Source organism: Arabidopsis thaliana, chromosome 2 (genome assembly GCF_000001735.4).
Source record: "Arabidopsis thaliana chromosome 2, partial sequence".
NCBI classification, from domain to species: domain Eukaryota; kingdom Viridiplantae; phylum Streptophyta; class Magnoliopsida; order Brassicales; family Brassicaceae; genus Arabidopsis; species Arabidopsis thaliana.
In genome coordinates, this window is record NC_003071.7 from 19294410 (window position 1) to 19315812 (window position 21403).

A 21403-nucleotide genomic window follows, 5' to 3' on the forward strand; every position below is an offset into this window, starting at 1 on the left:
AAGTAATTAATAAAGTAAAATGTGTCTTATATATGGTATGATGATAGAGTAGATTCTAAATATGCCTATAGCACATATTTGTTACGTAATAAGACAATTATAGAAAGTATATAAAAAATGAGTGGATAAAAGAAAAATATAAAATTACTCATGAAAGCTAAGTAATCCTTTTGGGAGAATAATTTAGTTTTAGCATTCATTGTATCTTAGGTTTACTGTTTCTGTATCTTTAAAATAATCCGGCATGGACAATGAATCAATGATTTGTTGTTAACATATCATTGTGAACAAAATACTTGATGAACTAATTGTTTGGAGAGTTAATTTGGTATTTGAATTCAAACGAAAATGTTATAGAAATAGAAGTACAACATTGTGAAAATAAATAAACAAAGATGAGAGATATTTATCAACCAACGGTGCAATGTGATGGATCGTGACATCGAATCTTAAAATGAAACACTTTTTCGTTTGTTATCTACTTTTGCATGGTTTCATATTTAAAGGAAGTGGTTGAAATTTTATTTCTATACTAAAAGAATTGGTTTAGACTTAACTATCCACTTTCTTTAAGTATCATGTTAACTCATGAAATAAGAGTCATCTATTTTTAAAAGAGAATCTTCACATTGATTTCAAGTTTTCAACGCACCTGACGCTAAAATATCAGAAATTCAATGTGTGAGTCTCATCTTCATCACACTATTGCACTCCCTTGTTTTCGTGTTTGAAAAAGCCCAATTAATTTTTTAATGTTTGAAAAAAGAAAGAATAAAGTAGATATTAGTCCACTAAAAAGCCCATCAAGCCCAAGTTTTGTAGTACTTTACTCAATCTCATCATTGAGATTGTTCCTTAATCCCAAAAACATGGCAAAATTCGTTTCAAATTACGATTTAGGTCAAATGAGTTGTCTTCATCTTAGTTGGGTTTGCGTTAAAATCGGTTTATCGTAATTGAACACTCATCATCATCCATCATTATGCAATTGCACGTCCTCTACTTATAACTTTGTTATAGAGTCTATGATAACTTATATTTGTTATATTTTACTTTGTACATCCACTTTGAAAATAGTTGGAATTAAGTTCAAATCGTTCCAAGAATCAAGGCCCAAAAGCCCATAGACTAACAACACAGAGTAGACGATCATTTTTTTTTGCTTAAAGTTAGTTAGTTGGAGAAAACATCAACTTTCTACAAATCATTAGTTTGGCGAGCGATAATAACTAAAACCGTTGCTTCCTCTATATTGCATTGCATCTTCTAAGTTTGAGGCGGACGCAGACTTTGGGAATTGAGTAAAAGAAGTAGCCTGAGTCTGAGAAACACACGAAGGCACCACGAATGGCTGAGAGCAATTTTCCAATGGAGAAAAGATAGGAGTGTTTGGAATTAGTCCACTTGGGTGATTAAGAAAGCTTAGCATTTGTGGTGGTGCATTGTTCATCCCCGGAAAACCGGTTGCTTGAACATTCATAGGCAGGAATTGCGGTATTGATGTTGGTGTTGCTGCTGCACCCATATGCATTCCTAGACCCATGGGAGAGTAATGACCCATTGGCAACATCGTAGGTGGTCTTATTAATCCATTTCCCATACTCATCATCTGTAAATAATTATTAGAGCATGTTAATTAAGAATCTTATATATATGTAAAAAAATTTGTAGTAAAATAAATAAGGAATAAACTTTTGATTGTTTATTGATTAGTGTTTAATTACGTTTATAATTTGTTTTGGTTTCTCTTATGAAACTAGTTTCTAGTGACTTTATCAAGAATCATTCGTAAAGGTAAAAGCCAAACGCAATAATATTTGATAACAAAAACACTTTACAAAGTATATTTTAATGTTAAAAAACAAATTTATATGTAAATATAAACACAAGTCTGTGTTTAAATAATTAACACCTGAATCATTTTATTATCTCTCAATGAAATTTTATTGAATTGGTGTATTATTTTGAATACCTGAACTTGAAGTTGAAGGGTCCGCATATATTTGATAGCCTCATCCAACAATGAAGCCTTATCATCCTATCATCAACAATTACAGATATTCAGAAATCTCCACAAAGAGAAAATTAATTAACTCTCTAAGACTAAGTAAACAATGTAATGTGATTTAAGTTAATCTCAAACCTTGTAACAATTTGGTAGTAGGTCCTGCAAAGCACGCATTTTCTTGTTGAATTCATCTCTTCGTTTCTGTTAACAAATCCTTAATTAGCATTAATTTTCATACATTATTTTTTTTCTACTAACTAAGGTGAAATTTTCATACATATAAACTCACTCTTTCATATAACTTATGGACTTCTGTGCTTCGTTTTCTTTTAGTCACCGGCTTTCTTGTTCTCGCATGAACTTGTGTCTTCGCATCATCTGATTCATCATCTGAATTCTGCATAAGCAATAAGAAAAAGACAATTAATGATCTACCATGTGAAAGAACTAAGACAAGCAGCTAATTAATTTCTCTTACATTACTTAAATAGGTTGATTCTTCTTCTTCAATATCTCCATACTTCCTCTTTAAAGAACAACAACTTAGATCTCTCGAAGTTCCTCGAGAAAACTTCGATGAAGAAGCAAAATACAATTCCGTGGATCTACCAACAGCTGCAGATTGCTCATCAGGAGGAGCTGTAGTAACTTCAACATTCTTTGGACCTTTAGCAGAAACATCAATTAATGTTGATGATTCAACACATTTGTTGCTTTTCGAAACATTTCTCTCAAATTCGATTTTGGAGGACTTTAGCTTCTTCTTATTGTTGTTCATTTGTTCATTGGTTTCTTTATCTTGTTGTGGCTTAGACTGACTCACCGGAACAACTTGTGTGTCTCCAAGAATCTTGATGTTTTTCTTGAAACCCTCGCTGTACTCGGTCTCATACAAATCCAGGAGAGATTGCCTACGTTGCTTTTGAAAAGAACCGTTGTTCTTTGGTCTTCGAATCTTTGCAAGAATCTGCCCATTTTCACACACCAGCTCCATATAATCTTCATCTTTTAATCTGCAAGAAAAGAGTCACGTATAAATAACCTATTAACAAAAAAAAAATAGTCAGGAGAAGACAAAATTGTTTCAAGCACCGACAGAACCATAAGCGCCCATTATTTCAAAACCACGCATGTGTATATGTTTATAGAAGTCGCAAAAAGTGTAGATGAAACCATAATAAACTTACTTTGGTTTAATGTTTGATGATGGAGAAATCATGTTTGGTTCAGATGATGATGATGCTAAGGGTTTTGCTTCCATTGAAGTAAACTGAACAAAGCTTTCTTTACTTGTCTTTTTTTTTTTCCGGTTTTTGTGAATTGTAGAATCAGAGAGATTCGGACTTCACACTTTGGTTTTCTTTCTTGGGGTTAATGAAGAGCAGCATATATATATATATATAGTCGGTTGTATATATGTATATTCGCTTATTTCATTTATGATTGATTGATATGGAGGATTTGTTTTGGTCCACAACTCATATATTTATCCTTGAATCGTGATTATGACACAGTATGGAGAATTAGTACAAATTATTACCTTACAAACTTTGGTCGACTTCAAATGTTACATTTCAGATTTATAAAATTTACAGTTGCTTTTTTTTAATACAAAACGTATATATTTGTTTGTATATGTGAAATGAGTTTTCGCACGTTTTATAGAAAAAATATAATCATAAATTCATAATAACATAGACTATACTATATATACGCGATAAAGAGTAGTATAAGTATTCATGTTAATGTGTAAATCTTTCATTTTAAAACAAAAATATTGATGGAATAAATGAAAGAAGCAAGATAATGTATGGGCGATAGTGAAAGACAAAGAAATAGAGAGAGAGACATTCTTATGACCGACTTCTCTACTCTCCACCGCTCCATTTTTCTCTGCTTTCGGAAAAAGAATAGAAAAATTAAATAAAAATAAAGTCAAATCTACGATTGCAATTCCTTTTTTTTTTTTTTGTCTTCATCTAAAATGAGAAAATATTAAGCATGATCATTTTTTTAACGTCTGATCCGTGAATTTTACTTGAGCACAGTCAGATATATATATACATATATTTATATATGGTTTTGTGTATTTCCTTTTTATTTAAAAGGTCAGGAAAACACAATGTAGTAAATAGGAAAACACAAAAAAAATCACTCCCGATGATGCTCCAACAATAATGCAACTAGTATTGATTTTTTCGTCATGCAAATTCCTATAAGAACGTGTTCTTAGAAAGTTTAGGAATAAATTCCAAACTATGCAATGACAAAGCGTCCAACTGAACTTACTAAATAATCTCCAGTATTGGAACACACTATTTCTATATTATGTTCGTGTGTTATTTTTTTTATTGAAGATAAAAGTATTATCAATAAGTAATACGCATGTTCAATTGTTCACAATTAAAAAAGAAAGGTCAAAACTTAGGTAGACCGAAAAAAAATCAATAATGTTGTTATCAAAAATAAAACAAAACACTAGTAAAACTGTAGTGAGTGACATGCGAGAGAGACGGGCACAAAAGGCCCACGTGAGCGGAAAGAACCTTCACGCCATTATTAAGACATATATGGATGGGCCCTTTCTTAAAGGCTTTAGTTTTCTCTTTAAATGGGACCCACAATTAGGCTTTTTTTGGCCAAGTTCACGTGCACTTCACGTGAATGCCGCGTGATTCATCCACCCCTTTGTGTTATTTTGTCTCCCTCCCTTCTTTCTTGTTTGTTTCTAACGACTGCTACTATCTTGTCGTCTTCTCCATTTTTACCCTCTCGACACATTCTAAATTCTTTTACCGACCGTAAAAAAAGAATCCTCTGTGATTTGAGATCTCTCTATTTACAAACAAAATTATCTCTACCATGTTTTTATCATCACAGTAAAATTGTTGGGTCCAACATTTTATTTTCTGTTTCATTCGATTGATATCGAATTGTGACCATTCTTTGTTCAGTTTGGTTTTGATATTCAATATGAAATACATCTCTGTTAAAGTAAAATATTGTAATTAAAATTCACATCAACGTCTGCAAAATATTCTGGTTTTTAAAAGAAAAATGTTTGGATTGGTTTTGCTTCGATATATATCAAGATATCAATAACCTAATTAAAAGTTGTTGGTTTAATAAAAAATATCTGCAGTTGCTGGCAAAAATAAATTAAAAAGAAACCTTCAAACTGCTATATAAAATAAGGCTCTATGATATAAGTAGTTTTGTAGTGGTTCAGTGAACAATAAACTATTCTATACGAATACGAATCAATGACAATGAGTCAAAGCATCATCTACTATATCTTCTTTATTCGCCTGAACTCATGAGACCACTAAACCAAAGGCTGGTTTTGCTTGAGAGGTTTTTCTTTCCTGGTTAACACAGTTCGTCTAGTTTATGTTTTAAAATGGAGAATAACGACGTACGTGTGGTTGATTGATTCTGTGAGACTCAGTGTCAATCATCCCTCAAACATTCTGCGACAATCATCTTCAGCTGCAGCATCTTTCCTCTCGCAGACTGTAAACCAATACGTCATTTTTAAGTTGTGCTTTTGAATTCATGATTTAACCATTTTTAGAATCTGACTCTTAAGAAGCAGAACAATGACTTGCCTTGTTTACAGAATCGATTCTTTTGGTCGCATCGTCCAGTTTTGTCTCGATGCCTCCTTCAAAATGTGCAATGAGTTTTTGGTGTGATGTTCCTGTCATAGAGAGATAAAAAGTTATCAAGTGAGTTTAGGAAATACTTGTCCTCCTGCTATTATTATATTAAAACTATCTTGCCATGAAGAATCTAACTTTGATAACATCATATGTTTCAAGTATTTCTAGTGTTAGAATTCGTTGTAGTAAAAGCAGGAATTACAGAAGTTAACATACTTTGCTTCTTTATGCTTCCTTTCAGCTCTGACTGGTTTGCTTCAAGCTCTTCGATAGTACTCTTAAAATCTTCAAGATGATGGCTGACATCGTCCTTGAACTTTTCATGGATCATTCTCATTTTCTCTTCTTGCTCTGTTAGACGATTAGATATTATCAGTGAACACAATAGATCAGAACGGATCTTGCATATTTTTATTCAATGAGTGGAAATATGGAGACATTTCCAGACTCTCATGTTCCACAACAATACACAGCTCAATTTTTTATTATTCTCCACATAGGAATGAATTGAGCATTTAGCTTTGTCTTGATATAACTATGTTAAATGCAAGTTTCATGTCTATGTTAGAGCCGAAAGTATAGTTAGGTGTGTGTGTGTGTCTAATCAAAGAGACATGAAAGCACAAGAATGAAGCAAGATGGTGAGTACTTCAAGACTAAATGCAATCTAAAGAGTAATACTTGATATCAAATTTCCGATCTACTACCTTGAATCAGGATTAAACTGCAAAGATAGTATATTTGAACTTCTAAGCTTTCTTAATGTTCATGACTGTGAATTCGAGTACAGTATTAACTATTAAGATATAATGTGTTGATGTACCTTGTAATCTTGTTTCGGCATGCTTTCTCTTAGTTTTGGCTAGGTTACTTGTCTTTCCCCTGTACCATAATTAACAAGATCTTTGATTGATAATTTAAAAGAAAGAATGCAGAATAAATTATACAAACATACGCTTCTGTTATGATATGGGACTTGATATTCTCCAACTCCAGATGTATCTCCTCGGAGACTGATGCTATAATTTCTGAGGACTTCTTTTCAGCTGCAGATTTCAGTTTTCTCTCAAAGTTTTGAAGAGCCATAGCGAACAATGCAACAGCCCTGAGACATGGTAAATAATCAACTTAAGACAGGAACAAAGATTAAAGATAGACACGTAATATTAGTTATATCTACAAGAGACCTTCCCAAGCCTTCATCTTCATCCTCATCCATCTCTGAACAATGCTGGAAGGAATCAGTTTTATCGATCCCTGCTCAGTTTCCAGGACAAAACAAATGAGGGTGCAGTATATAAACCCACAACAGTGACATACAAATGAGCATTATACCTTTTGACAAAGGGGAGGGAGGACTTAACACGACACGTCCAATGCCCTTAAGGTTAGAGTTCCGTTTAACTGAGCTAGGGCCTAACATAGATCTCTCATTAGTCCAATTGGCAGTTTCTCTTTCTTCGGGGCCTGAATCAGAAGATCAATAGAATAAGCAAAACATGGATTCTGTTAAGAAGAAAATAAGATCCTCCAGTTTTTATATGGTCTAGGATAAGAATTAAGAAGCATACTGATGTTATGGCCTAACACTGGTGAATCTTCTCTTGAACCATCTGAGTCTCGCTCATCAGACGACGGATCAGACAGAACTAAATCTTCATTTGGCTCAGGAGAACTTTCTCTTCTGAAAGAATAATCTCTTTTCTTCTCCAAGAAATCCTGAAAATAAATAAGTAAACACAAAAGTCAAAGAGGAGTATATAAAGTCAATATGCAACTTAAGTATAGATAAAGCCGCTTCAGTTTATGAAGGTTACAGGCAATCTCTTTTCTGTATCTGACGCTTGGCCTGTTGTCCCTTGAGAGGTTTTCTTAGTACCGAAGCTAAATATTGGTGTTTCCGTCTCATCTAATGTGGGACTAATATTCCTAGGTTGCAAAGGAGATGCTTCTGGAGAACAACATGGGGAAGGACTTGAGATTGGTGCTTTATATCCAAAGGTTGGACTCTGGAATTCGTTTTCTGGCTCAACAGACTTTTCCCTGAAAATATTACTCGGCCGTTCATGTTTATCGCCATTTTTAGATAATCCCTGGGACATCTCTGGCAGAGCTGCTGCCTCAGCTTCTGGCGATGGATGAAAATCTCCTTCCCTTGTGCTAATATCTGGTTTCTGTTTCCGGGCTTTGCTCTGTGGATGAAGGTCATGGGAACTTCCCTTTTTGTCTGAAGATGAAGATCTTTTGCCAGTTTCTGTGCTTTCAGAACGTGGTGGAGTATTGCTCTTGCTCGCCTCCTTCCGACTCCAATCAGCTTCATCCTTTTTTCGAGAATGAGCCTTACGGCATTTTACAACAGTGTTTTTTCTTCTACCCCTTTGTTTCTTTGGCATAACACTGGAATTCACAGCAGTGCCAATTTTTCCGCGCAAACCTTCCTCAAAAGAAAATACACTATTTACTTGTTCTGTGCACTTGCGACCTAAGTTGGCACCAGCTTTGGTTTTCTTCTGGACACCTTTGGCTCCTACCCTCCTCTGCAACAAAGATCTGGTTACTGGCCTTCTGGTAGCATTTTCAGGGCTTTCAGAATCAGTTTCGATAGAATCTGAATTGTGTCTAGGCTTAATAAGAGGATCATCATTTGAACCCTTGTCTTGACTCAACTTGAAGTTGGTCTTCTCAACTTCTGGGGTCTCAGAGTTCACATCTTCATTATTTGCTGGTGAAGCTTTTCCCAATATCTCCCACAGTTTTGATCTCAAAACATCAGTAGTTCCATTTGTCTCCTTCCCTGGCTTATCCATCTTCTCTCTCTGTGAGGCAACCTTTTGCTGCAAGACTGCAGATGGAGGTTCTTCCATCCTCTCTGGACTCCTATCCATCACTCTATCGTTCCTGCCACCATTCAGCTCACCAAGACTGTGCTGAGGACTCGAAATGGGACAGTTTTGAAATGATTCACGAGCTGGTGTCTGATGTGCTCCATTAAGTCCCTTGTTTAATCCTTTGCTACCAGACAAACTAGATGTTTGCTTACAAAGAACACTCTCAAGAGTCCCTAATTTCCGATGAGACGATCTCGGAGACCTCCAAGGTGAGGTCACATGTCCTGTGACCTGAGCTGAATTCCTTTGCTTGGCAGCTAAATCACTTTTCTCTTTCTTGTTCGCCTGTAATTCAGTTACGGTGGCTGATTTCAACTTTTCTACTCTAGCAATAACATCTCCATCATCCTTATCTGGCACAAGATTCCTTTTCGGTTGTGAATCAGCCATAACTCCTATAGAAATCTTTCTAGATTGACTTGATGGATGGTAGTTACTGCCGAAGCTTCTATAGTCGCTCATCTTTTCCTGAAATGTATCACCACAAGGTTAACAATTCTGCTGGGAAAAAGAATGTAAATATCAACGAACACCTAATCACTCATATAATTTCTGAATAGCAACACAAACAGAGAAGTAAAGCAGTACAACGCAGGCTATATTCAGCGATAATGGATGATAAATTAATCATTAGGAATGGTAAATTTCTAACACTCGGATAAAAAATTTGGTAATAGAAAATCCCAAAATAAGAAGGTGCTAGATCTGGATAATATGACGAAAACAAGAGAAGCAGCAGATAATAGATGCTTGAAACGATGAACAACTAGCGAGATGTGATATCTCTAGCAACGAATTTCATACCAAAACTCTCCGATTATGCAAAGACAACACTATAACGCTGGTACTAAACTCAAAATCGAGACGATAACACCAATTTAACGAAAGGGGGCATAGATCGCGACGACTTATCACTGAATATGAGAGTAACGAGCCATGAATCGAAAACGAAAACAGAGAAAATCGAGCGATGGTATCATTGGCTAAGAAATTACCTAATCAAAGCTCGCGGGTACAAGTGCGAAAGCCCTGACTCTCTGATTCCGGTGAAGAATTAAGTGATCAAAGAGAGAAAGAAGATCGCCGGAATATTAACTGGAATAAGATCTGAGAAAACTGATAGAGAGAGAGAGAAGCAGAAATTCGAAATTTCTAGGAGAGAAGCGGGGGAAAATGAAAATTTAGATTTCTCAAAATGGTGTGTAACAAACACTGTCTGTAGCTGAATTGCGTATACACGACGCCGAACATTTGGACGATTTTAACCCTGAGATTTCTTCGTATTTACATTGCATCGTAACCGTCAGATTGAGGTGAGTACATGTGTCGTAATCTACTTATCATTCTCAAAATTTTGGCGCCTTAATTCGCCTCTCAAAAAATTTCAATCGCTTCAAAGTTCAAACGGAGACGGTCTTTGCATATGTCAAGTTTCCGTTAAACTTTGACGGGTCAGGCTAGAGCCATCCAAGTCCAACTATCCCGGTGACTAGCGTTTATATATATGCTACATAACCAGGCCCGGCCCAAGTGGGTAGTGCCTGGGCCTAAGGCCGGACTGTACATAACTGATCATTAATTTGAGTTCTATTTAACAAACATTCTATTGTTATTCCATGTTTTATTTATGATCCATACTCGTAAAATAATTCACTTATTTATTATATAGTTTATATATATATATATATATATATCAACATCGTATTTAATAGTTCACAAACATACATAATTTGTAGAGGATAAATTTACAAAAAAAATGATAGGGAAAAAAAAACACTCGATTAAGTGTCATAATGTGAGGAACGAGATTACGTCATACAGAATCCACAGGGACAAAATGTCACACTACCAGTGTATTTGCTTTGTAAGAAATTTAAAATCAATTCAAGATTTGGTAAATCTATATACAATTCATGAATTGCGTGCGTAATCTTAACATTTTTAAGGATTTAGAAGAACCAATAATATATAGTATCTATAAAAAGACACGCACGTAACATCTCGACTCAATACCTACACGCACGCATGCAAGTATCTTTTACTTTATGGAGGCTATTGTTTATCTATCTATATAAACGTATTAAGCTTCTGCATCCTAACCATGGAAGACCTCCACTTGATTGCCCTCGGGGGCTACTCTTCCATTCAAATTATATTACATATTTTAACACTTTTTGCTTCCATTAAATTACTTTCTTTAATATTAGCAGTTTACCTTAGAGATGAAAGTAACCAAACTTTATGTAAGGAATACAAATACAACTTTAGATAATATAAAAAAAAATTATTAAAGGATAAAAAAATATTAAAAAAATATCATGCATGCAAATTCTAAATCAAAATTGATTGCAAGAAAAAAAAAATACATATATAGGCACTCCATTCATTTAATCACCAATTACTTTTTGAATAGAAATTCTATGAGTTTTAAATTTTATATACGATATCAACGAAGAAATAATTCGACTTCTTCCAATATCATAAAAGTAACATAAGCAAGTTCAAAATTTAATGCTTCATTAAACCAAAATAAAATAAAAAATGCTTCATGAATATATATATATATATATATATATATTTGAAATTATTTGGTAGGGGAAGTAATGTTTTAAAACTTGTATATTATAACAATGAATACACATGTAATAATGTAAACATACATCCAATCAACAAATGAAAGAAACAATCCGATAATTTCAGTAATGTTAAAGCAAAGGGAGGAAACAAAAGGCTATGATTAGTCCAACAAGAGGGGCTACAGAAAAAGAAAGCCACGAGACATGCAAATGCAATCACGCATCTTAAAAGCAAGCCCAAGTTTTGACTGACAAGCAACCACGACGCAGTAAAGTGGAGTTCTCAAAATTAGCGCATATATAAAGTACTTGAACTATGTGTGTATCTTTCCAATAAAATGCAATTCTATAATGACTGCCAAAATCAGTACTTCATATTATTTTTGAGGAAATATCGTATATGTGTATCTTTTTCTAACAAAAGTTTTTTTATTCAATATAGAAAAAAATGAGTATATTTACAATTTACATATCATAAGATTAAAGTTGCAAAGAAATAAAGAGAAGATGCAAATGAAAATAATGGAAGAAAAGAGGGGACAGAGAGGAGGCGGAGGCAGTAAGAAAATAAGAAAGTGAGGAAATTGTAATTTGTAGTGTTGTTAGGGAACATCTCTCCTTTATCCTTTTTCTCTTGATTTTTTTTTTGTTTCTTCAATATTTCTCTAAAACTCAATTGGTTCCAACTAATTAGTACATTTTTTCCAAACTGAAATATCGAAACCTGAATTAAGCGAGGGAACCAAGCCGGTTTCAACTCTAGTGCGTATATGTCTCTAATTGCTTACATGGTTCAATCCAAACCAAGCTACACTATGCTTGCACGTTGTGTTATTTTGTGAAGGATGAAATTATAATAACGAAGTTTGATGAATTGAAATGAAATTAGTTTCGTCACGAAGCACACATCCATTAAAATTTGATTCTTATATTATATTTTCAATGAAATTATATAATTTTACCATAAGGCACGCATCCATTGTACAATGTACATGTTGTGGTTGAGGGAGTCCACGTGGAAACAAAAATGCCACGTGGGTAATGACAAGAAATATAGTCGTTGGTCGTTGTGTCGTGAGTGTGTGTGTTTCCTTTTTCTCGTGCTTGCAAATATGAGAAATGTGACGTCTCCTTAAGTTCCATAGACAAAGGAACTCTCATTAGGTCCTCTCTTTAAGGTGAACCATTCATTACTCATGCCCCCTCTCTTCCTTCGCTTTTTTTTTTCTTTTCAATTTTCAAATTTTCTCTATTTATTTAGTTATTATTACGTCTAACAACTTCTCTTTCGCAAATATATTACGTATGATTTACATCATTATATAGGCACTTTTTACCGGTTTGGAATAGTCCGTTTTAGACCGATTATGGCAGCGCTGATACAACTTGTTTAGTAGTTGACTAATTTTTTTTTATGTCTAAGCTTCGAATAAACGTAATTGTAAAGAAACAAAAATGAGATTTATCTTCTTTTTACATGAAATAAAATCGGTCTAAGACTTACTTATTGGGGGTTTTGATTATTCAAATCATCTGGTGGAACTAAATCGCATTGTTTTATGGTTAATAATGACTTGGACTTGAATCATCGTAGGCTCAAACATTTGTCATGCTTGCATACATATGATGGGTCCACAACTCCACATCGTAACTTTCGTCATAACTTTTGTTAAACAGAAGTAAAGAACTATACCTAATTAACTTAAGAAAGAAGTGTTAATCCGATTACTAAGCAAGCATTTACCCAAACACTTTCCGAAAATAATTTGTTTGATTAAAGTGTTAATTGTATCGAGGTCATATGAAAACACATTAATTTTGGAAATGTGGGAAGTAATGTAGTTCCACAAACGCCTCAATGCGCGTCACGATAACCTTTCATGCATTGAACACGATTAAGAAGATGTAATTTCTCAATATTAACTTTAATACTACTTCATATCATCAAAACAGCTAAATGTATATATTTATTTTTTGGGGTTAGATATCAAACATTAACTAGCGAGAAACCGAACCCACAAAATCATAACCAACACTTTGATCGAATCATCGTTTGACACGTGTTTTGGTCTGCTACACTAACAACATTTTTAGCGGACGCTGTCTCATCATTCCACCGTCGCTTTTTATTTGTGTGAACTTTGAACAAAAATACGAATTAAGACCATATCAAATTTAAAATAAAATAAAAACAAGTCCTAGTTTTATCTTCTATATAAACACACACGTACAAACCAAGCATGGCGGCTCATTACTCATTTGTCTTAACCTAAAATTATTATAAAAAGGATAGAGAGAGAGAGAGAGAGCTAGAGATATGGGAAGAGGGAGAAGTTCATCGTCTTCTTCAATAGAGAGTAGCAGCAAGAGCAACCCATTCGGTGCTTCGTCAAGTACTCGAAACCTAAGCACGGACCTGAGACTCGGACTCAGCTTCGGGACATCCTCAGGGACTCAATATTTCAACGGTGGCTATGGGTACTCCGTTGCAGCTCCGGCGGTAGAGGATGCGGAATATGTGGCGGCTGTGGAGGAGGAAGAAGAGAATGAGTGTAACAGTGTAGGGAGCTTTTACGTGAAAGTGAACATGGAAGGAGTTCCAATTGGAAGAAAGATCGATCTAATGTCTCTTAATGGCTACCGCGACTTGATCAGAACCCTTGATTTCATGTTCAACGCATCCATTCTCTGTAAGTTTCTATGTATACATAATGTCATATCAGAATGATTTATATGTCTTAGAGGTAGCAAATTTCTAACGATATTTTTTTCTTTCTTATAAGTCCGTTTTGATTTTTTTTTTTTTTTTACGGAATGAAAAAATACTTCCGCTCATTACTATTCTTTTGTTTGAAGGTTAATATCGCCGTAATAATCGCCCATCACTATTTCATAGGTTGTTTGTTTGTTTGTCAAAAAAAAAATCTGGATAACGTTATATGTCAGAGTTATTATTCCGTAGGTAGAGTTTATATATTGCGCAGTGTGTAAGTACTGTGTAATGGGTAAATTGTAAAAATGATGAAAACTGATGGGAATTGAAAAAATGGAAATATATAGGGGCTGAAGAAGAAGACATGTGCAATGAGAAGAGTCACGTGCTAACGTACGCAGATAAGGAAGGTGACTGGATGATGGTTGGAGATGTTCCTTGGGAGTAAGCACTCTTTTCATCCTTTTTTGTATAATTAGATTGTTAATTATGCAGAAAATTAACTATATGATCATCCTTATATATATTTTTAATTTGTGGGTTGATTTTTTGCAGGATGTTCTTGTCTACTGTGAGAAGACTGAAGATTTCAAGAGCTAATTACCACTACTGATATATAAGTCTACGTACTTGTTGTGTTTAAATCGAAGTAATGCCAAGAAAAAAGTTTTTGCCTGATGTAAATCAATGGTCGGATATTTATAATATTATTTTCATTTTTCTTTTGTGATAGATAGTACATAAATCTTGAACTCACTCTGATTATTCTCGGTAGTACACAAAAAAATAGTAAAAAAAGGAAAAAACAATTATCCGATCGACAATCATGTTTCAGTGCATTAAACCAGTCAGACCATTGGTCATTGGATATTTGAATTTATATAATTAGTTGAATGCTTTTATAAATAAAATTATAGGATGTACTTTCTTTTGTTTGTCAAATAGGATGTAGTCCAGTTTCAGAAAATACTAGTAGTCAAGAAAACCAAGCGACAAATTAATGTCGAGAGACAACTTCTAAATTTTCGAAGAATTTTTGGATTTGATTATCGATTTGACCACAATGTACATTTGATATATACAAGGAAGGAGGCAGGGGAAACAACAAATTCCCACCTGATATTTCCTACTTTGTGTTTTGGAAATAAATGGGCCTTCTCCTTTGATTAAGCCCAAGTTCGATCCCATCTATAAATAATGCAACTTAAAACTCACAAAAGTATTCGGCTTACGCAAAATATAGGGTTTCTGTTTATTCCAATCATAGCTTCCGGATCAAGCAAAACAGAGACCGAGACGGAGCAAATCGCTTCTACGGAGGGCCCCATTGATACGACGAACACTGATGAATCTACAGTCTCTTCCTCTCTGAACAATGACAAAAGTCCGACTACAATCCGGAGGAAGATAATTCCGGCGATAGCAACGAAGAAGAAGACGAAAACGAAAGCGACGAAGATAGCGTAGTGGACTATGGAGATTCAAAGCGATCAACCGGAATGGGGAGTGGATAGCTACGATTATGTATACATAGAAACTATCCAAAACTATCAACTTGGCTTAATGAAAATGATAGTTTTGGATATTCTTGTTTTGAACACCCAATCTCAAATGGTATAATACATTACAGTACCCTCAATAATATAATAAGAACCAAAAAATTACCCAAAATAGAAATTCACAACAATAATAAATATAACGGGGCATAATTGACATAAAATAAAAATAAAGGGACAAAAAGATAATTAAGATCAAGAAGCCGCGGTTAGATGAAGCTGAACTAACGAAGCATAAACTCCGTCTTTGATATTGATCAACGTGTCGTGCTTTCCTTTCTCAACGATGACGCCGTTCTTAACGACGGCAATTACGTCAGCATTCTTAATCGTCGATAACCGGTGAGCTACCACAATCGTAGTCCGGTTTACCATAACACGGTCTAGCGCGTCCTGAACCACACGCTCAGACTCAGCGTCAAGAGCACTCGTGGCTTCGTCGAGCAGCAACACCTTTGGATCTTTGACGATGGCTCTGGCTATAGCTACTCGTTGCTTTTGTCCGCCTGATAATTGAATTCCTCTTTCTCCCACCATCGTATCATAACCCTAAATCAGGCAAGTAATCTCCGGTTAATTTGACCCGACCCGATAACCCATTGATTTGGGAATCAGAGTAAGAACCCTAAAGGTTGAGTTTTTACCTGTTGCAGACCACTGATGAATCCATGGGCGTTTGATAATTCAGCTGAAGATACGATTTCGGATTCACTCGCGTCTCCTCCTTTGCCATAAGCAATGTTGGCTCTAATTGTCTCGTTGAACAAGATTGGTTCTTGGCTCACAAGTCCCGTTTGTTGTCTTAGCCATTTTAGTCTTAGGCTCTTGATCTCTACACCGTCAAGAGTGATCTCACCTGAATCTGGATCGTAAAACCTCTGCAACAATGCAATCACCGTTGATTTCCCGCTACCGCTTTCTCCAACCAAAGCAACTGTCTGGAATGTGAAACAGAGAACAGAGGTTTACTCAAAAGGTTCTGCCTTTTTTGCTCAAAGAATGAAAGTTTTGAAATCCTAACCTTTCCAGCTCGAATGCTTAGACAGAGGTCTTGGAAGATTTGAACATCTGGTCTTGCTGGGTATTTGAAACTAACATGACGAAGCTCAATGTCTCCTTTAACATTATCCAACACTCTTCCTGATTCCACACTTGGGTCAATCTTTGATTCCCTGTCCATTATTGCGAAAATCGAGGCAGCAGCTACATCGGCTTTGCTGGAATCTGGAGATAACGAACTCGATTGAGATATCGCCATTGCCGCCATTGTCAAAGCAAAGAAAACCTGCATTGTTAAACATGACAAGGGATCAAGAAACTCTCAAGGGAAGGCATTTATCATCAACATGTTGTGTGTTTTGTTTCCGTACCCTGAAAACAGAGTCGAAGGTTGTTTTGCCATCATCGACAAGGCGTGCTCCAACGTAGAAACTGGCAGCGTAAGAAGAGAAGAGGACGAAGAAAGAGAAGCCGAAACCAATACCACTGACTATGCCTTGACGAATCCCATTCTTCATTGGACCTTCACATTTCTTTGAGTACATGTTCATCACCTTGTCTTCTGCACAGAATGAAGCAACGGTTCTTATGCTCCCTACCGCGTCATTCGCTACTTGGCTTGCTTCCCCGTACATTTTCTGCCAATGATTTAAAGTAACGTTAATCAAATGATTGAGAGAATCTAGTTGGTATATGTATGAAAAGTAGTAACTAGTTTACCTATCTTAGCAAAAAAAAAAAAAAAAAAAACTAGTTTACCTTTGCATCAGCGCTGAAACCTTTCATGAACTTCATATAAAGAAATCCATTGAGTGCGATAAGCGGGAGCATCGCGAGGACCACGAAAGCTAATTGCCAACAAGCCAAAAATGCAATGATCAAACCAGCCAATATAGATGAAAGATTCTGAACTGTCTGAGCCAAAGAGTCTCCAACTAGACCACGGATTGTGGCAGCATCTGCTGATAGCCTTGCTCCTATGGTTCCACTAGAATTCTCTGGCTCGTCGAACCATCCAACTTCCATGTGAACCACTTTCTCAAAACACATACTTCTGATCCTCTGCACTAGTTTACATCCAGCTATGGCAAAGAAGAAGGTTTGTGCTGGGTATGCAATGATGGATGCGAAACCAAGAACCATGAATATGATTGCCCAGAAGCTTGTATCTTCTTTTAGCTTTTTAGGTGGTTGGAAAAACGCTTTGATTACGCTGGAGATTAGTATGCCAAAGATTGGAAGGATAACGCCATTTGCTGCTGCGGATATTGATCCAAGTATTAGCACCGGAATCTCTGGTTTGTTTAGAGCAGCAATTCTGAAAATGGAGACTTTTTTTGGTTCGGTTTTTGGTTGTGTAGTATCATCCTCTTCTTGATCTTGAACGACGTTTCCGTCAATTCCTGCTGGAAAACCAAACATATTGAAAGAATGGCGGCTGCTGTTTCCTCTGGATGATCCTCCTTTGCTTAGAGACCGGCCTAGAGACGATTTTCTCAGACTAGATTGTTTGAATGATTCAATTGATGACATCTTTTGCTCCTCCGCTGCATTCTCATCAGATTTCTTCTCTTCTTGTAGACGAATCAGCTGAGAATAAGCTCCTTCCGGGTCCTTTAGTAGTTCCGTGTGAGAACCTGTTCATCAAATTTTGCTATCACACATGTGTATCCATATGCAAAAAGTGAATAAGAATGTTAGGTAGTTTACCTTTCTCGACGATCTTGCCTTGGTGGATCACAGCGATCATATCCGCATTTCGCACAGTGCTTAACCGATGAGCGACCACAACAGTAGTCCGGTTAACCATAATTCTATCAAGCGCTTCTTGAACCACTCTCTCAGATTCTGCATCAAGCGCGCTTGTAGCTTCATCTAAAAGTAAGATTCTTGGATCTTTTAAGATTGCTCTAGCCACCGCGATTCTCTGTTTTTGTCCACCGGAAAGCTGAGTACCATGTTCTCCAACCATTGTATCCAAACCCTGTGGTAGCTTATCCACAAATTTAGATGCGTTTGCTAGCTCTGCAGCTGCTTTAATCTCTTCGGTTGTTGCGTCTTCTTTGCCGTACGCAATGTTATCCTTGATGCTTGCAGTGAACAAAACTGGTTCTTGACTCACAAGTCCAATCTTGCTTCTAATCCATTTTAGCTGAAACTCTTTTAAGTTAATACCATCTATGAGAACGTCACCAGCTTGTGGATCGTAAAACCTCTCAATCAGACTCACAACAGTAGATTTCCCGCTCCCACTTTGTCCAACTAAAGCCACCGTTGTACCACTCGAGATAAACAGAGAGAATCCGCGAAATATTTGCTCATCGGGTCTCGCTGGGTAAGTAAAGTAAACATCTTTGAGCTCAATATCTCCCTTAATGTCATCCAAAACTTTACCATTTGTACTATAAGAATCTATGTTAGGTCTTCTCTCAATTGTCTCAAACATCTTGTAAGCCGCGGCTTGTCCAGCTGCAAATGCGCTTAAGCAAGGCGATGTTTGACCTAACGACCTAAGGAAGGAACAAAAAGATATCTCAAATTAGTTTGCAGGGAAGTTAATGAACCAAAGAGGTATTGCTAATGAAAGGTACTTACATGGATCCAGTTAAAACAGCGATGATGATATTGAGAACTTGTCCTCCTGTGTAGCCTTTATCCAATATCAACTTTCCTCCATACCATACTGCTAAAGCGTAGCTACAAAAGACTACAAGAAAGAGCGTTCCAAGACCCAATCCAGTTGAACCACCTTCAATGACTCCTGCTTTATAAGCAGTGACAAGATGTTTATTGTAATTGCTTATCGCTTGTTTCTCTCCTGTAAATGATGCAACCTGCAAAAATGTAGATAGTAAGTCTTTGTGGTTTTGGTAATTTTGGCTAAGTAAAAGTGTATAAGTAAGCCTAATTACCGTTCTTATAGAACCAATTGTTTGCTCAACTACAGTGGCAGCTTTGGCGTAAGCAGTTTGTCCACGAGAAGCTGTTTTAGCAATGACGATAGCCAGAAGTGCACCAGCCATTACAAGTAGAGGAATTGAAGATAACATGACCAACGTTAGAAGCCATCCTCTTACGAAAGCTATCACAAAGCCTCCTACAAATGTTGCTAGAAGTTGTATAGCTTTTCCCACCTGACAAAAACGTCGTCGTTTTAACAAATAAAGTTTCAAACATTAGAACGCCATGTTGACTTTTTTTTAGTAGCTTACCTTTTCTCCCATGGCATCTTGGATTAGCACAGTGTCACCGGACATTCTTCCAACAACTTCTCCTGTATTTGTATCGATGTCGAAAAAGGCTATATCTTGTCTTAAGATTGTCTTTAGATACAAACTCCTTATTCTCGCTGCTTGTCTCTCTCCAGAAATCATCCAGCCAGACAATTCTGAACATTCATAGACATCAAAAAAGTTTACACTCTTTGTTTTCTTGAAATCTTTTTTCACAAAGTTTAGATCCTTCGACAGATCCAATGAACTTACGGAGAAAAGCAGCTGCGAAAGTACCGATTCCAAGCCATACAAACTTCAGAGCAACCTGTGTGAGTTAAATAAAAAAAACTAGTAAGAAAGTCAAATCTTGAAATGAATCCCAATTAAGACAAAAAACATTCGTTTGATTTACTTTGGAGACTTTGTCTGTTGTATTAGTCTGATTCTCTCCAAAAGCATCAATGAGATCTCCGAACAGTAAGGTCATAAGAGGGAAGCCAAGACCATTTCCAATAGATCCAAGCGTCCCGAGGATCATCAAGAGGAAATCAAAGGAATCTGCAAAAGCAAAGAGCTTATAAAACGGCACCGTTTTGGTTTTCTCATGTTCCTCGTCTTTCTTCTCTGTTTTCTTCACTTCTTCTTCTTCTTCCTTGTCTCTTTTGGTCTCAGAAACCTCTTCTAGTATATTTGGATCTCCATTTAAGCCGCTCTCTGAAGCCATTAGAGTTTCACAGATACCTCACGATCCTAAGCATTTAAAAGAACAGAGGAGATATGTAATAAGTTTCTAAATCTATGAGCTGATGAGATCTTCAAGAGAGAGTATATATCTAAATAGGGAACATAAAGGTCAGGCCAAGAAGGAAAAGAAACAAAGACTTTTCACCAACCATGAAAACACCCTAAAGATCTGTATATTGTTTTTTCAAGAACATGTGAAAAAATAACGAAACCTGAAGCAAGATCTGTCGTTTACAATGAGGAATAACCGAAGCTACGGCCCAGATAAGAACATAAAGTACAGAGTTTCCAGTATAAAAATGATTAAAGCAGAGAATATAAAAATATATATATATACCTCGAAAAGCAACAAGAAGAAAGTGATTAGGGTTTAGCGGCTTCTTGGTGTCTTGCCGTATAAACAGCAGTTGAAAAATGTGCAGAGAGCTCTCTCTCTCTCTCTCTGCTTATATATTTTTATATAATTGTAAGTGAAGTTTGGAAGGACTCATGTGAGTTTATATATGCTCTGTTTATTTCTTGACGAACAAGCTGTGACTTGTTTGAGAGAAAGAGAAAATGGATGCCATGAAATTAATAACTACTACTTCGTAAAATTTGTGAAAAATAGTCTTTTTGTTGTTGTTGTTAGTAAAGTTAAATTGTAACCATAGCACAATTGGCGTAGTTATAAAATAGGGAATCTTGTGTATATAAAATGAATTATGCCTTTATGTTTGTAATACAATATAATACGTAAGATAACATTTTCAATATTTTATCTGCCCATTATTGTCTAATGCTGACCAAGATGATTAATTATAGCATTAAAAAAATATAAAGAACGAATTGATCACAGCGATCGACGATTAGTCTAGCTGTTTTGTTCAACTACAACTCTATTATTTTAACATAAAGTTTTAATACGGGAGGACCGTATGTCTGTATAATCCCGCGAATCACTCATATGTACAATATAGTTATTTTTTTTATTTTTTTTGGTATCAGTGATAAGATATATTTGATCTCTTATTATAGCTAGTTAATTAGCCATGTTATTAGC

The 21403-nt window shown here is 35.8% G+C and overlaps 5 protein-coding genes and 2 long non-coding RNA genes across 21 annotated transcripts; 3 read left to right on the plus strand and 4 right to left on the minus strand.

Annotated features, from left to right (window-relative positions):
• Positions 1 to 1021: 1021 nt before the first annotated feature.
• PIL1 (phytochrome interacting factor 3-like 1) lies at positions 1022 to 3449 on the minus strand. Of its 3 annotated transcripts, none has more exons than NM_130265.4 (6): positions 3196 to 3449; positions 2487 to 3021; positions 2298 to 2405; positions 2144 to 2209; positions 1973 to 2038; positions 1022 to 1609 (listed from the first exon to the last, which is right to left on the minus strand). In NM_130265.4, exons 1-6 carry the CDS (start codon positions 3267 to 3269, stop codon positions 1208 to 1210), a joined length of 1251 nt encoding a protein of 416 aa, NP_182220.2. In that variant the 5' UTR covers positions 3270 to 3449; the 3' UTR covers positions 1022 to 1207. The 3 variants fall into 3 exon arrangements, with proteins under 3 accessions (NP_182220.2, NP_001323544.1, NP_001323543.1); NM_001337227.1 differs by lacking the exon at positions 3196 to 3449 and adding an exon at positions 3105 to 3128 and having other exon boundaries at positions 1081 to 1609; NM_001337226.1 differs by lacking the exon at positions 3196 to 3449 and having other exon boundaries at positions 1063 to 1609; positions 2487 to 3120.
• Positions 3450 to 5082: 1633 nt separating this feature from the next.
• Positions 5083 to 9862, minus strand: ASY3 (asynaptic protein). 6 transcript variants are annotated; one of them, NM_180135.3, is made up of 10 exons: positions 9554 to 9862; positions 7488 to 9026; positions 7242 to 7389; positions 7006 to 7137; positions 6858 to 6927; positions 6626 to 6775; positions 6494 to 6552; positions 5887 to 6021; positions 5617 to 5708; positions 5083 to 5521 (listed from the first exon to the last, which is right to left on the minus strand). In NM_180135.3, exons 2-10 carry the CDS (start codon positions 9018 to 9020, stop codon positions 5459 to 5461), a joined length of 2382 nt encoding a protein of 793 aa, NP_850466.2. In that variant the 5' UTR covers positions 9021 to 9026; positions 9554 to 9862; the 3' UTR covers positions 5083 to 5458. The 6 variants fall into 6 exon arrangements, with proteins under 6 accessions (NP_850466.2, NP_001324485.1, NP_001324484.1 ...); NM_001202836.1 differs by having other exon boundaries at positions 5294 to 5521; positions 5626 to 5708; positions 9554 to 9782; NM_001337230.1 differs by having other exon boundaries at positions 5094 to 5708; positions 9554 to 9782.
• AT2G09770 lies at positions 9847 to 10114 on the plus strand. Its single transcript, NR_140599.1, has one exon. It is a non-coding gene; the product is annotated as an other RNA (long non-coding RNA).
• A 3190-nt stretch (positions 10115 to 13304) lies between these two features.
• On the plus strand, positions 13305 to 14662 carry IAA20 (indole-3-acetic acid inducible 20). 2 transcript variants are annotated; one of them, NM_130267.6, is made up of 3 exons: positions 13305 to 13824; positions 14195 to 14291; positions 14403 to 14662. In NM_130267.6, the coding sequence occupies exons 1-3, from the start codon at positions 13452 to 13454 to the stop codon at positions 14458 to 14460; spliced, it is 528 nt and encodes a 175-aa protein (NP_182222.1). In that variant the 5' UTR covers positions 13305 to 13451; the 3' UTR covers positions 14461 to 14662. The 2 variants fall into 2 exon arrangements, with proteins under 2 accessions (NP_182222.1, NP_001325417.1); NM_001337231.1 differs by having other exon boundaries at positions 14195 to 14662.
• A 322-nt stretch (positions 14663 to 14984) lies between these two features.
• On the minus strand, positions 14985 to 15264 carry AT2G46995 (uncharacterized protein). Its single transcript, NM_001337232.1, has one exon. It carries the CDS (start codon positions 15173 to 15175, stop codon positions 15059 to 15061), a length of 117 nt encoding a protein of 38 aa, NP_001318438.1. The 5' UTR covers positions 15176 to 15264; the 3' UTR covers positions 14985 to 15058.
• ABCB4 (ATP binding cassette subfamily B4) lies at positions 15234 to 20934 on the minus strand. 7 transcript variants are annotated; one of them, NM_130268.4, is made up of 12 exons: positions 20699 to 20934; positions 20030 to 20367; positions 19888 to 19942; positions 19615 to 19790; positions 19315 to 19536; positions 18998 to 19236; positions 18113 to 18912; positions 17162 to 18039; positions 16774 to 17040; positions 16425 to 16688; positions 16048 to 16341; positions 15234 to 15952 (listed from the first exon to the last, which is right to left on the minus strand). In NM_130268.4, exons 2-12 carry the CDS (start codon positions 20339 to 20341, stop codon positions 15599 to 15601), a joined length of 3861 nt encoding a protein of 1286 aa, NP_182223.1. In that variant the 5' UTR covers positions 20342 to 20367; positions 20699 to 20934; the 3' UTR covers positions 15234 to 15598. The 7 variants fall into 7 exon arrangements, with proteins under 7 accessions (NP_182223.1, NP_001323914.1, NP_001323915.1 ...); NM_001337236.1 differs by lacking the exon at positions 20699 to 20934 and adding an exon at positions 20574 to 20604; NM_001337233.1 differs by having other exon boundaries at positions 15234 to 16341.
• On the plus strand, positions 20783 to 20992 carry AT2G09775. The gene has a single exon (NR_140600.1). It is a non-coding gene; the product is annotated as an other RNA (long non-coding RNA).
• Positions 20993 to 21403: the final 411 nt, after the last annotated feature.

Excerpts from the sequence above, each read along its gene's own strand:
- AT2G46995 (NM_001337232.1), bottom strand. The coding sequence starts at position 15,175 with ATGGGGCCCTCCGTAGAAGCGATTTGCTCCGTCTCGGTCTCTGTTTTG.
- PIL1 (NM_130265.4), bottom strand. The coding sequence starts at position 3,269 with ATGGAAGCAAAACCCTTAGCATCATCATCATCTGAACCAAACATGATT. Across the intron at positions 3,022-3,195 it reads TCATCAAACATTAAACCAAA|ATTAAAAGATGAAGATTATA; the intron begins GTAAGTTTATTA and ends CTTTTCTTGCAG. Across the intron at positions 2,210-2,297 it reads TCCATAAGTTATATGAAAGA|AAACGAAGAGATGAATTCAA; the intron begins GTGAGTTTATAT and ends ATTTGTTAACAG.
- IAA20 (NM_130267.6), top strand. The coding sequence starts at position 13,452 with ATGGGAAGAGGGAGAAGTTCATCGTCTTCTTCAATAGAGAGTAGCAGC. Across the intron at positions 13,825-14,194 it reads GTTCAACGCATCCATTCTCT|GGGCTGAAGAAGAAGACATG; the intron begins GTAAGTTTCTAT and ends GGAAATATATAG. Across the intron at positions 14,292-14,402 it reads GTTGGAGATGTTCCTTGGGA|GATGTTCTTGTCTACTGTGA; the intron begins GTAAGCACTCTT and ends GATTTTTTGCAG.
- ASY3 (NM_180135.3), bottom strand. The coding sequence starts at position 9,020 with ATGAGCGACTATAGAAGCTTCGGCAGTAACTACCATCCATCAAGTCAA. Across the intron at positions 7,390-7,487 it reads ATACAGAAAAGAGATTGCCT|GATTTCTTGGAGAAGAAAAG; the intron begins GTAACCTTCATA and ends ATTTATTTTCAG. Across the intron at positions 7,138-7,241 it reads AGTGTTAGGCCATAACATCA|GCCCCGAAGAAAGAGAAACT; the intron begins GTATGCTTCTTA and ends CTTCTGATTCAG.
- ABCB4 (NM_130268.4), bottom strand. The coding sequence starts at position 20,341 with ATGGCTTCAGAGAGCGGCTTAAATGGAGATCCAAATATACTAGAAGAG. Across the intron at positions 19,237-19,314 it reads CAATTGGTTCTATAAGAACG|GTTGCATCATTTACAGGAGA; the intron begins GTAATTAGGCTT and ends ACATTTTTGCAG. Across the intron at positions 16,342-16,424 it reads TAAGCATTCGAGCTGGAAAG|ACAGTTGCTTTGGTTGGAGA; the intron begins GTTAGGATTTCA and ends TTCACATTCCAG.